Source organism: Arachis ipaensis, chromosome B03 (assembly GCF_000816755.2).
Source record: "Arachis ipaensis cultivar K30076 chromosome B03, Araip1.1, whole genome shotgun sequence".
Classification (NCBI taxonomy): domain Eukaryota; kingdom Viridiplantae; phylum Streptophyta; class Magnoliopsida; order Fabales; family Fabaceae; genus Arachis; species Arachis ipaensis.
This window is the reverse complement of record NC_029787.2, coordinates 118,318,353-118,332,901: the sequence shown is the minus strand read 5'-3', so window position 1 is coordinate 118,332,901 and position 14,549 is coordinate 118,318,353. Positions and strand designations below refer to the sequence as shown.

Below are 14,549 nucleotides of genomic sequence, written 5' to 3'. Positions count from 1 at the left end.
GAGTATGTAACAACAAGTGGGATAATATGGGAAAATTGGTAAAGAAGCTTGTTCTACTAAATATGTATGTTAGGTGAGATCTTAGTCTAATTAAGGATTCACTTATTAACTCACTTAACCTTATACATATATCCGTACCTTTACCTTGGCCCCATTACAACCTTAATTAAAGACCTCATGACTTTTGGTATGACTGTACTCTATAATTGTTGATTGGTTAGATGAAGAACAAAGTTATAGAAAGTAAGAATAAAAAGAAAAGTAGAGTGAATAAACCCAATAAACACTGAGTGACTAGAGGGTAAACACAAAATCCAGTGAGGGTTCAATAACTCATCAACATATATATGTGCTTAATTTACTAATTGTTTTGCAAGTTTGTACAATATTTTTGTTTCCCATCTTATTTGCTAAAATGCTTTATTATTTAAGGGTTGGCTATATATATATATATATGACTCCTTGAGAATGTGAATTAATTTGACTACATGTAAGCTTTATATATGAGTAGATAAATTGGAATTGCATGACTCATTTAGGTAGATGCATTTAGAATAGGTTGCATTGCATAACATTCCACCACTTTAACCTTACCTTATTCTTTATCTTGGATTTAGCATGAGGACATGCTATTATTTAAGTGTGGGGAGGTTGATAAACCCATATTTCATGAGTTATTTTGTGCTTAGTTTGAATGATTTATTCAATCCTTCACCCACTTATTCACATTAATTGCATGGTTTTACTTTCCCTTCCTTATTATGTGATGTATGTGAAAAACATGTTTCCTAAGCTTTAAAAATTAATTATTTTAATTACCCTTACTTCCATTCGATGTCGTGATTAGTGTGTTGAGTAGTTTCAGATTTTCTAAGACAGAATGACTTAAAGGATGGAAAAGAAAACGTACTAAAATGGAAGGAAAGTACGAAACGGAGTTTTGAAGAAACTGGCATCCATGCGATCGCATGGACGACGCGATTGCGTGCCAGGAGCGAAGAAGTAACGACGCGGCCGCATGACTGACGCGGCTGCGCGACTTGAGCATAGCGCATTCGATGCGGACGCGTGACCGACGCGACCGCGCCACAAGAAAAACTCCAGATGACGCGACCGCGTGACAGAGGCCACGTATCAGAATTTACAGAATACGCCCCCAGCGATTTCTGAAGCCCTTTTGGCCCAGATCCAGGTACAGAACACACAGACTAGAGGCTATAAAGTGTGGGAATGCATCCATTCAAAAGAGAGCTCGCCAATTTTTACTCTTCATGTTTTAGATTTAGTTTGAGAGGGAGATCTTCTCCTCTCTCTCTTAGGATTTAGGACTTCTCTTAGTTTGTAAGAGTGACTCTCGATCCAGGTTTTATGTTTCTTTGTTTTAAGCTTTCTTTTTTCACTTTTATTTATTTATTCCAGCACTTGAGTTGATTAATTACTTTTATAATTGAATTTATAAATTATTCCATGTTACAGATTATTATTTGAATTAATGATATTTGAGGTATTTTCAGTTTATGATTGCTCTTTTTAATTTATGTTATCATTGTTTCCGATCTGAAGATATTTTATTCCAGCAATTTACTTTTTCCCTTTTTGGTCTTGGTTAAGAAATCAGTAACCCAACAGTTACCAACTCAGCATAATTGATAATCGTTATCTTGCTAATTGAACTGAACTTCAATAATCCCAACTTTTTCTTAGGAAATAAATAGGATTTGAAGGTCAAACTAATTAGTCCCTTGACTTTCCTTTACTTTAGTAAAGGTTAACTAAGTGGAATTTAGATTCAACTTTCATTATTGTTGAGAGAGATAACTAAGTTGGACTTCCAATTTCTCTTACCTTGCCAAAAGTTACTTTACAATATTTATTTATTTTAATTGCCATCTACTTTACTTGTCATTTAAATCACTTGCTTCTCACCTTCTAAACCCCGATTAAAACCTTTATAGCCAATAATAAGAACATACTTCCTCGCAGTTCCTTGAGAAGACGACCCGAGGTTTAAATACTCGGTTAACAATTTTTAAAGGGGTTTGTTACTTGTGACACCCAAAACGTTTGTACGAAGGGATTTTTGTCGATTTAGAGACTATATCTACAACGCGACTGTTTTTATGAACTTCTTTACTGGCAAAAATCCCGACGTTAAAATGGCGCCGTTGTCGGGGAACTGCTAACGTGTTCCTTATTATTGGTGGGCTCTCACTGAGCCACACAGGTGATCAGGTTAATTTTATAGATTCCCAACGCCAAACTTAGAGTTTGGATGTGGGGATTCAACACCAAACTTAGAGTTTGGCTGAGACCTCCCAACACCAAACTTAGAGTTTGATTGTGGGGGCTTTGTTTGACTCTGTACTGAGAGAAGCTTTTCATGCTTCCTCTCCATGGTTACAGAAGGAGGTATCATAGAATATATCCAGGATGGTCCATTCTGAAAGCATGTCAGAAGGACACTTTTTGGTCAGTTGCTTATATCTCTCCCAAGCTTCATAGAGGGATTCACCTTCTTTCTGTCTGAAGGTTTGAACATCCACTCTAAGCTTACTAAGCTTTTGAAGAGGAAAGAACTTGGCTAAGAAAGTCGTGACCAGCTTATCCCAAGAGTTCAGGCTATCTTTGGGTTAAGAGTCCAACCACACTCTAGCTCTGTCTCTTACAGCAAACGGGAAAAGCATAAGCCTGTAGACCTCAGGATCAACCCCATTGGTCTTAACAGTATCACAGATCTACAAGAATTCAGTTAAGAACTGAAAAGGATCTTCAGATGGAAGTCCATGAAACTTGCAGTTCTGCTGCATCAGAGAAACTAATTGAGGTTTCAGCTCAAAGTTGTTTGCTTCAATGGCAAGAATTGAGATGCTTCTTCCATGTAAATTAGAATTAGGTGCAATGAAGTCACCAAGCATCCTCCTTTCATTGTTATTATTTTTTGCCATATCTTCTTCTTTTTCAAAAATTTTTGTCAGATTTTCTCCAGAGAGTTGTGCTTTAGCTTCCCTTAGCTTCCTCTTCAGAGTTCTTTTAGATTCAGGATTAGCTTCAACAAGAATGTTCTTATCCTTGTTCCTGCTCATATGAAAAAGAAGAAAACAGAAAATAATAGGGATCCTCTTTGCCACAATAGAGAGGTTCCTTTATGTGAGTAGAAGAAGAAAAGAATGTAATGTAAGGAAGAGAAGAGGAAAAACTCGAACACAAAGAGGGAGATGGTGTTCGAATTTTTTGGTGAAAGAGAAGTGTTAGTAGATGAATAAATAAATAGAAGGAGATGAGAGGTGAGAGAATTTCGAAAATTAATTAAAATAAAAATTAAAGTTTAAAGTTAAATTTCGAAAATTAAAGTTTGAAATTAAATTAAATTAAAATTTAAAACAATTAGTTAATTAAAAGGAATTTTGAAAAAGAGGGGAGGATTTTCGAAAATTAGAGAGGTAAAGTTAGTTAGGTAGTTTTGAAAAAGATATGATTAAAACAAAAAGATATGATTGATTAGAAAAGATTTGAAATTTGTTTTTGAAAAAGATATGATTAAAATTGAAAAAGATATGATTGAAACAAAAAGATAAGATTGATTGAAAAAAATTTGAAAGTCAAATTTTGAAAAGATAGGAAGTTAGAAAAGAAGTTAAAAAAAGATTTTAAATTTGATTTTGAAAAAGATATGATTGAAAATTATTTTGAAAAAGGTTTGAAAAAGAAATTTAAAAAGATTTGATTTTGAAAATTAAAGTTGATTACTTGACTAACAAGAAACAAAAAGATTTGATTTTAAAATTTAAAGATTGAACTTTTCTTATTAGGCAAGTAACAAACTTTACATTTTTTAATCAATCACATTAATTGTTAGTAATATTTTTGAAAATTATGAGATAGAATTAAGAAAAAGATTTTTGAAAAATATTTTTATAATTTTTGAAAATAAGAAAAAATGAAAAAGATTTGATTTTTGAAAAAGATTTTGAAAAAGATAGGATTTTCAAATTGAAAATTTGATTTGACTCATAAGAAACAACTAAATTTTAAAAATTTTTGAAAAAGTCAACTCAAATTTTCAAATTTGATGAGAAGAAAAAGGGAAAGATATATTTTTTATTTTTTGAATTTTTTATGATGAGAGAGAAAAACATAAAATTGACACAATGCATGAAAATTTTGGATCAAAACATGTGATGCATGCAAGAACACTATGAATGTCAAGATGAACACCAAGAACACTTTGAAGATCAAGATGAACATCAAGACTTATTTTTGAAAATTTTTAAGAAAAGAAAAACATGCAAGACACCAAACTTAGAAATTTTCAATAATTAGACACTAACAAATTAAAAATGCATATGAAAAACTAGGAAAGACACAAAATAAGAAAATATGAAGATCAAACAAGAAGACTGGCCAGGAACAACTTGAAGATCATGAAGAACATATGATGAATTTTCGAAAATTCTTGAAAAGAAAAGAAACACATGCAAGACACCAAACTTAAAAATTGACTCTAGACTCAAACAAGAAACACAAAAATATTTTTGATTTTATGGATTTGTAAAATTTTTTTGTATTTTTCGAAAATTATTTGGGAAAAACGAAAAAGAAGAATTTTTTTATTTTTTTCGAAAATAAGAATAATAAAATCAAAAGGTTAAAATTAAAATAAAGTTACCTAATCTGAGCAACAAGATGAACCGTCAGTTGTCCAAACTCGAACAATCCCCGGCAACGGCGCCAAAAACTTGGTGTGCGAAATCGTGATCATTCCATTCCCCGGCAACGGCGCCAAAAACTTGGTGTGCGAAATCGTGATGATTTCATTCCTTGGTAACAGCGCTAATAACTCAATACGCACGTTCATGATCTTATATCTGTTTCACAACTTCGTACAACTAACCAGCAAGTGCACTGTGTCGTCCAAGTAATAAACCTTACGTGAGTAAGGGTCGATCCCACGGAGATTGTCGGCTTGAAGCAAGCTATGGTCACCTTATAAATCTCAGTCAGGCGGATTAAATTGTATTAAGAAATTATAGTGGATGAAAATAAACAAAATATAAAATACGATAGTGGTACTTATGTAATTCATTGGTGAGAATTTCAGATAAGCGTATAGAGATGCTTTCGTTCCTCTGATCTCTGCTTTCTTGCTGTCTTCATCCAATCAATCCTACTCCTTTCCATGGCAAGCTGTATGTTCGGCATCACCGTTGTCAATGGCTACTTCACGTCCTCTCAGTGAAAATGGTCCAAGATGCTCTGTCACGGCACGGCTATTCATCTGTCGGTTCTCGATCATACTGGAATAGGATCCATTGATCCTTTTGCGTCTGTCACTACGCCCAGCACTCGCGAGTTTTAAGCTCGTCACAGCCATCCCTTCCCAGATCTTACTCGGAATACCACAGACAAGGTTTAGACTTTCCGGATCTCAGGAATGGCCATCCATGGGTTCTAACTTATACCACGAAGACACTAATAACTCGGACTCGGTCCCCTATATTAGATATCCAAGAGATACCCATTCAATCTAAGGTAGAACGGAAGTGGTTGTCAGGTACGCGTTCATAAGTTGGGAATGATGATGACTGTCACGATCATCACATCCATCATATTGAAGTGCGAATGAATATCTTAGAAGCGGAATAAGTTGAATTGAATAGAAAAACAGTAGTACTTTGCATTAATCTTTGAGGAACAGCAGAGCTCCACACCTTAATCTATGGTGTGTAGAAACTCTACCGTTGAAAATACATAAGTGATGAAGGTTCAGACATGGCCGAATGGCCAGCCCCCAAACATGATCTAAAGATGAAACTAAAGATGTAAATACAATAGTAAAAAGTCCTATTTATACTAAACTAGTTACTAGGGTTTACAGAAATAAGTAAATGATGTAGAAATCTACTTCTGGGGCCCACTTGGTGTGTGCTTGGACTGAGCATTGAGCTTTACACGTGTAGAGGCTTCTCTTGGAGTTGAACGCCAGTTTGTAGCCTGTTTCTGGCGTTGAACTCCACTTTGCAACCTGTTTCTGGCGTTTGACTCCAGAATGCACCATGGAACTGGCGTTGAACGCCAGTTTACATCGTCAATCCTTATTCAAAGTATGGACTATTATATATTGCTGGAAAGCTCTGGATGTCTACTTTCCAACGCAATTGAGAGTACACCATTTGGAGTTCTGTAGCTCCAGAAAATCCATTCCGAGTGCAGAGAGGTCAGAATCCAACAGCATCAGCAGTCCTTTTTCAGCCTGAATCAGATTTTTGCTCAAGTCCTTCAATATCAGCCAGAAATTATCTGAAATCATAGAAAAACATAAAAACTCATAGTAAAGTCCAGAAATGTGATTTTTAATTAAAAACTAATAAAAATATAATGAAAACTAACTAAATTATACTGAAATCATACTAAAAACAATGCCAAAAAGCGTATAAATTATCCGCTCATCACTTATACGGATCATTAGATTGTGATATCTATATGAAAGTTCCTGAAGGGATTATACTCAGTCAAATTGCAAAGTTCTTTATATGGTTTAAAACAATCTGGATGAATGTGGTATAATCGTCTTACTGAGTGTCTGGCTAAAAACGGATTCAAGAATGATGATATTTGTCCATGTGTTTTCATAAAGAAATTTGCATCTAGATTCATTATAATTGTTGTGTACGTTGATGATTTAAATATCATTGGAACCCCTGAAGATATTCCAATAATTATAAAAGTTCTAAAAGAATAGTTTGAGATAAAAGATCTTTAAAAGACTAAATTTTGTCTCGGCCTACAGATCGAACATACAAAAAAAAAAGATCTTTATTCATCAAACAACATACACAGAAAAGATCTTGAAGAGATTTTATATGGATAAGTCACATCCATTAAGTACCTCAATGATCTCAATGATCGTAAGGTCTTTGGATGTGGAAAAGGATCAATTATGTCCTAAAGAAGAAAATGAAGGTATTCTTGGTCCTGAAATACCATATCTTAGTGCCATTGGAGCACTAATGTATCTTGATAATAATACACGACCTGACATATGATTTGTGGTGAATTTACTAGCGACGTACAGTCTTTCTCCAATCAGAAGATATTAGAATGGAGTCAAACAAATTTTTCGACATCTTATTGGAACATTTCATATGGGTTTATTTTATCCATATGAATCCAAGTCACAACTAGTTGGCTATGTAGATGCAGATGCAGGATTCTTGTCTGATCCATATAAAGGGAGATCTCAAACAGGATATCTATTCACATATGGTGATACAGCTATATCATGGAGGTCCATGAAACAGACGATAGCAGCAACATCCTCTAATCATGCTGAAATACTAGCGATACATGAAGCAAGTCGCGAGTATTTTTGGCTCAAGAGTTTGATCCAATATATTCGGTCATCATGTGGACTGATTGATCATAAAATAGCTCCAACTGTTAAAGATAATACAGCATGCATTGCTCAACTTAAGGGTGGATATATCAAAGGTGATAGAACAAAGCATATTTCTCCCAAATTCTTCTTCACTCATTACCTTCCAAATCAAGGAACAATTGATATCCAACAGATCTGCTCAAGCGATAATCTGGCATATTTATTTACAAAGTCACTTCCAAAATCCTCCTTCGAAAGATTGGTACATCAGATTGGGATGCACCGATTTTGAGATATAAAATAATGTCGGCAAAAGGAGGAGACTATACTCTTTTTTCCTTGGTCAGATTTTTCTCCCTATTGTGTTTTTCTTGACAAGGTTTTTAATGAAGCAGTCTCCATCACAAAAGATATTGTACTCTTTTTCCTTCACTAAAGTTTTTTCCCATTAAATTTTTTTTTAGTAAAATTTTAACGAGGCATAATCCTAAATGGTCATCCAAGGAGGAGTATTGTGATAAGTATGAGATGGATGCCCATTTAACATGGGTGGCTCAACTTTTCCATGGTAAAATGTCATATTACCAAGAGAAATCACATTTAATGAAAGTGAAAAATAAGGACTTTATATATGTATAAATAGAAGTACAATTTGATGCAATTTACATAACAATAACAAAGTACTCTTCTCTTTTTTTATATATTACGATAATATACAAACATTCTTCTCTCTCTTTTATACATTACTACATACATATATATATTATTTCTATTATATTGAGATATTAATTATGGTAAATATTAATACTATATTTATTTATTTATATTTTTTTATTTTTATTTTCTCTTCTTTATTTATTTTACAATAATATTTTTAATGTTGAATTATTGTTGGAGGGTTAATAATAAATTTCCAATACCCAAGACCGCCAAATAAATTTTAATAATTTTTTATCTGTTCATATAGGGTTGAACAACAGTATAAAATATAATAGTAAGCTTAGGAATTAATAATTGAGAGATTAATTTAATGTATTTATTTTAAGAGTTTAATTAAAGAATTTTTATCAGTTAATATTAATAGTCCTATTACATATTTAAGTCTTTTTGATAATAAAATTTAATTAAGGTGATCCAAATTTAATAAAAATCACTTTCATTACACGTAGCAGCGTTTACACACTGCTTCACTAATGCAAATATCTTTGTCGCATTCTTTCTTCTTTTTCATGTTTCTACTTTTTCTTCGCGTGTTTTCTCTCCATCGTGATTCTTTTATTGCTGCTGTTGTTGCTGCATTTTTTCTTTTCCTCTTTTTCTTTCTAATAATTTTATAGCATTAATTTTTTTCTTTTTTTTTTTAAATTTTATTCCTTTTAAGAGAGTGAAACAAGAAGAATTACAAGAAAATAAAATAAGAAGAAGAAGATGAAAAAGAAGAAACATAAGAGAAAAATTAAGAAGACGATAATGAATAAGAGAAAGAGAAGGAGTTTTGAATTATGCAAAATTTATTAGAATAAAAATACACCAAAATTTCTTAACAATAATATATAAATTTCTTAGTTTTTATACCAAAATTTTGCTACAAATGCACAAAAAATATAGGTTCATCTCATTCCTAATAATTTTATAGCATTATGTGTATCTTCTTTTTCTTTGTTTAATTTTTTTTTTTTGTTTTTATTTTGGTTAATAAAATAAAACAAAAAGAAATTTGAGAAGGTAAAACAAGAAAGAAAAGATGAATAATAAAAAAAATGATGAAGATGATGAAAAAGAAGAAGTAGAAGCATCAAAAGATGAGGAGGAAGAAGAGAAAGGGTTTTGAATTATGCAGAACTTAACAGAATAAAAATACACTGAAATTTCTTAACAATAACACATAAATTTCTTAGTTTTTACACCGAAATCTTGCTACAAATGCACAAAAATATTTTCTTTAATGCTGTATTTTTTCTTCTTTTTTCTTCCTTTCTTTCTTTCTTTTAGTTGAATGAACGTAGGTTCATCCTCTTCCTAGTAATTTTGCAACATTATGTGTTTTATTTTTGTTTGATTTTTTTTGTTTGTTTTTATTCTTATTAATAGAGTAAAACAAGAAGAAACTTGATAAGATAAAACAAGAAGTAAAAGATGAATAAGAAAAAAAAGATGATGATGATGATGAAAAAGAATAAGAAGAAGCAACACAAGATGAGGAGTGGGAAGAGAAAAAATTTTGAATTGTGTAGAACTTATTAGAATACAAATACACCGAAATTTCTTAACAATAATACAAAAATTTCTTGGTTTTTACACCGAAATTTTGCTACAAAAGTACAAAAATATCTTCTTTAATGTTGCATTTTTTCTTCTTTTTTTTCTTTATTTCTTTCTTTTTTTTTCTGTTATACATATAAAAAGAAGACGATGATGATGATAATAATGATGATGGAGGAGAAGCAGGAGGAGGAGGAAAAGAAAGGAGGAGATAGAAGAAATTCAAATGAGAAAAAGAAAGATGAGAAGGAGATGGAAGTGGTGGTAATGACGACGACGATAATGAAAGAAAAAGATTAGAAAAAAGGAAGAGAAAAAGAAGACGACGATGAAAAAAACACAGAGAATAAAGAGAATGCAATTATATATATTCGCATGTTAAGTAAAAAAATTGTTAAAAGCAGTGGAGCGTGAAATTAATTAATAATAAAATATTAAAAATTGATTCTTTATAATTATTTTATTTTAATATTATAAGCATCTTACCCTTCTGAATCGAAGAGTTTTCTTCTTCATCCTAATATAGTTCAGTACCTTAAAAGTATTGAATCTCAACCGTCTCCATAAGCATACATAAGCAATTACAATTAGGAAAATGATTCTCTCTAATTTTTTTAACAATTGATAGAATATAGTGTGATCTCTCACCTTTGATTTTATGAGCAGGATCAGAAATAAATAAGAGAGAGAATAATGAATGGTTAAATTGAACACTGAATACCATCCAATTTTTTTCTCACTGAAGAGGATTATACCAACAACGAACAATGATTACATTATCCAATTAATCAAAGTTCTCTTGAAATTTGAAAACATGACAAACTTAGAAGAAAGCTTATAAAATTGACTGTAGCCTCTAATTTGAATCAATAATAGTATGAGGGTGAAGCCGAATTGGAAGTCCATTGACTGGCTCAAGCAAGGAATCATACTTAAACTTCTCATCAGAATTCACCAAATCCCATTTGAACCATTTCACAATGTGATGCATGAACACAAGTATCTCTATCCTTGCAAACTCTAGTCCCAGACACATTCTAGGCCCTCCTCCAAATGGAACATATGAATAGGCTGCAGGACCTTCTCCCTCAAATCTTGATGCATCAAAAGCTTCCGGATTCGGAAAATACGCCGGATCCATGTGTGTCGAGCCAGGGAGCCAGCGCAACTGCCAATAAAAACCATGTACAATTCAAAACTTACATAAAACACTTGTTGAGAGTCTTTAAATAATTTGACAGGTTTGACTAAATTGTCATCTAACGGTTCACATGAAGTTAATTACACCACCTGAGTTTCTATCTTACAACAGAAAAATGAAGGGTTTGGAACATACCTTCCAGCCCTTGGGAATGGTATAGCCAGCATAGTTAAAATCCTTTATTGCTTCTCTGTAAGTACCCGCAACAGGTGGTAACAGCCTCATGACTTCAGATGCAACATTCCAAGAATACTTCATTTTCTGAATATCCTCCCATTGCAACAACTCCCCTGCCTCTTTCTCTCTGCTTATTTCGACTTGTTCTGTCATGATGACAAGACTTTGATATCAGTGTGCTTGGTTAGAATGTAAGAACAAGTTGGAAAATTGAAAACATGTTGAAGGATGTTGTTGCAAACCTTTCAAAACTTGTTCATAAACTTGAGGCATGGCCCCAAGATACTTCATGATAGATGATAAAGCCGACCGAGAAGTGTCGTGGCCAGCGAAAAGAAGCAGTAGCATGTTGTCACTAATCTCCGTTTCAGTCATGAATCTTCCATTGGAATCAGGTGTGACAAGCAAATGCGAAAGAAGGTCTTGTGTAGGTGACACATTCTTTTCTTGCAATTCAAGTTTCTTTTTCAATATCATCATCTTCACTTCTTTGGTTATTTCGTCTGCGGCTTTCATGGATCGACGAAATTTCGTTCCAGGCAGGTTGATTGGGAAGCCAAGCAAGCCTTTCAGGAAGTCATCAAGTTTTGATGAAAATTCTGATGCATGAATTGGATCTTCAATGCTTAGGAACAAGCAACAAGCCAAGGAATATGTGTATAGCTGCACTGTGGAATAGACAATCACCTGCTCTTTTCCTTCAACATTTGAAAATAGTAGAGAGGGTAAAATTATTTAGAAATTGAGAGAAAAAGAAAAAGAAAAAGAAAAGTTGCTACCTTCTGCATAAGAACCTTTTGTGCCTATCTGAGACTGATAGTGCTAAACAAAGGTAAAAAAGCAACCTTATTATGCAGTGGTCAATTCATACTTTCGATTCTTGGCTAAAGTTTTCTTGATCATTGAATTATAAATTTAAGGATAAATTCGGTGAAATTTATCCCAAGTTTAATAAGCAAAATATTGATTAATCTATTGTGTATGAACTAATACAACTGTAAATATTCGGTTGCGGCAAGTGAATTAGTACTTGTTTGAATAAAATGGAAAGGAACTCCTTACTTAGCAAACACAAATACATACATTCCTTACCTTGCCAATGAGTTTTGATATGGTTTTGAGCAATGATATCCATTTTTGGCAAGTAATTTCTGAGCACTTCAGCACTAAGAAAGCTCAATAGCAACCTTCTAGTCATCTTTGCTTCTTCACCAACCTTACTAATAAGAGATGTTCTTAATAGCTTCCTTATGGAGCTTGGCCACCACACTTGCACAATCTTATTCTCATTGCTGAACAGGAACTTGTTCCCAGCCGGGCCGCAGAACACTGCCATAGGATCTCCAAGAAATGAAGTTTTGAACACCCTGCAATCATGTTTCTCCATTCTATCTTTTATGAACCTTACCAGGGTTCCCCCCCGAGCCGCGAGCATGAACTCGAAGGTTTCTCCAACAATAGGCCATCCTAAGTTTCCAGGAGGAAGATTCAGGCTTGGATCCTTTCTCAGTTTCACAAGTTTTGAGATGAAATGAAGACAAAGGACAAAGAGTGCCAAAATTGTTGGCAAGGCTAGAAACTTGGCCACTTCCATTTTAGTAGTAGCTTTATGTTCTAAACTCTATGAATCTTGTTATTTGAGCATCCAAATTCCATAAACAGATGTATGTGTGAATGATCTAACTCATCATGTTATGGTTGAGACTTGAGAGGTTAGTGTCACACTCATAAACTTTTTGACTTCATTTAATATTAATCTTAATTGCAAGTGATGACAACATGAGCGTCATTCCATCCAACTATGGTAGTTTAATATTCTTTTTTTTGGGAATTATACCGGGCATAAACCCACTATGATAGTATAAACAACCTAACTGATAACAATTTAATAACATAGTAAACCACTTTTGGCACGCGAATGTCTCAATCTCCAAAACAATCATTTTTTAAAGGGATCAAATGACATTATAACCCTTTAAACACTACGAAAAGTCAAATCTAATATCATAATGTTATAACAAATTTCAAAAGAAAGCTTCTAATAATGTATTAATCAATGGTGACGGTGAAGCAGAACCGGAAGTCCATCTACAGGTTCAAGCATGGGATCATACTTGAACTTCTCATTAGGATTAACCAAATCCCATTTGAACTGTTTCACAATATGATGCATGAACACAAGTATCTCTAGCCTTGCAAACTCTAGCCCCAAACACATTCTAGGCCCTCCACCAAACGGAACATACGAATACGGCGCAGGGCCTGCCCCTTCAAACCTCGACGCGTCGAAAGCCTCGGGATTCGCGAAGAGCCTGGGATCCACGTGTGAAGAGCAGGTTGTCCAATGCAACTGACAACACAAAAAATACCATTAATACATACTTTAAAATCTTTATAACTAAGTCCATTCATATTAGCGGACATACCTTCCAGCCCTTTCCAATGGTATAGTCAGCATAGCTAAAATCCCTTAAGGCTTCTCTGTAAGCACCGGTGACCGGTGGAGATAGTCTCAAGACTTCAGATGCAACATTCCAAGAATACTTCATTTTCTGAACATCCTCCCATTGCAGGGATTCCCCTTCCCCTTTTGCTCTGCTAATTTCAACTTGTTCTGCAAGTCACAGTTACAACAAACTCCATCATCATTCATTCTGATCCAAACTATCATAGGCAAAAGTATCCGAACCTGGACTTAAGGATTTCATTGCGAACCTGCCAAAACCTTGTTATAAACATGAGGAAGCTGCGCCAGGTACCTCATGAGAGATGACAGAGTGGATCTAGAAGTATCGTGGCCGGCGAAAAGGAGGAGGAGTATGTTATCCATGATCTCGATTTCAGTTAGAAACCTTCCATTGGAGTCAGGTGTTGCAAGCAAATGTGAGAGAATGTCTTGGCTTGGTGACGCTCTTTTCTCTTCCAAATCCACTTTTCTTTGCTTTATGATCTTTTTTATTTCTTCCCTTATTTCGTTGGCAGCTTTCATTGCTTGGTGAAATCTTGTTCCGGGCAAGTTGATGGAGAAGCCAACCAAGCCTTTTAAGAATCGGTGAAATCTCGACGAAAACTTTGAATCGTGGAGAGGATCTTCAATGCTCAGAAACAAGGAACAAGCCAAAGCATAAGTGTATTTCTGGACTGTGGAATGAACAACCACCTGTTCCTTTCCTATTAAAAGGGAATAATAAGTTTTAATTTTACTTTTTAGAGAAATTCTAGGAGGCGAGCACTTTTGTTGAAATCTAACCAGCACTTAACCATAAAAAAAAAAATGATTAATCTTACATTATTAGATAATGTCATTTCACACCATAAAAAATATTGATAATAACTAATTGATGATTAAACATCACAAATTCTACTCGCCTAACACTCCTCTTATTTCTATGTCTTGAGCTCATGACCATGCTAATCATCATACCATGTGTTCATTAAAAATAAATCCTACATTAGATATTCGTATAGAATATATATAAAAATATAAAATATGTTTCGAAAATAAATTAAATAATATATATATTTATATCCAAA

At 33.6% G+C, this 14,549-nt stretch overlaps 2 protein-coding genes across 3 annotated transcripts in view; both read right to left on the bottom strand.

Moving 5' to 3' along the window:
• Positions 10,344-12,748, bottom strand: LOC107631090 (beta-amyrin 28-oxidase). The gene is made up of 4 exons (XM_016334420.2): positions 12,108-12,748; positions 11,258-11,713; positions 10,974-11,161; positions 10,344-10,805 (listed from the first exon to the last, which is right to left on the bottom strand). Exons 1-4 carry the CDS (start codon positions 12,607-12,609, stop codon positions 10,494-10,496), a joined length of 1,458 nt encoding a protein of 485 aa, XP_016189906.1. The 5' UTR covers positions 12,610-12,748; the 3' UTR covers positions 10,344-10,493.
• Positions 12,876-14,549, bottom strand: part of LOC107631091 (beta-amyrin 28-oxidase) — a 2,568-nt gene continuing 894 nt past the window's right edge. Inside the window, exons 2-4 of one of the 2 annotated variants that reach the window (XM_016334421.2) lie at positions 13,731-14,186; positions 13,442-13,629; positions 12,876-13,365 (exon numbers count right to left, since the gene is read on the bottom strand). In XM_016334421.2, the coding sequence (XP_016189907.1) occupies positions 13,069-13,365; positions 13,442-13,629; positions 13,731-14,186 (941 nt within the window). In that variant the 3' untranslated portion in view covers positions 12,876-13,068. The remainder of the gene's footprint in view (positions 13,366-13,441; positions 13,630-13,730; positions 14,187-14,549) is intronic. The other variant, XM_021119404.1, reaches the window with a different exon arrangement.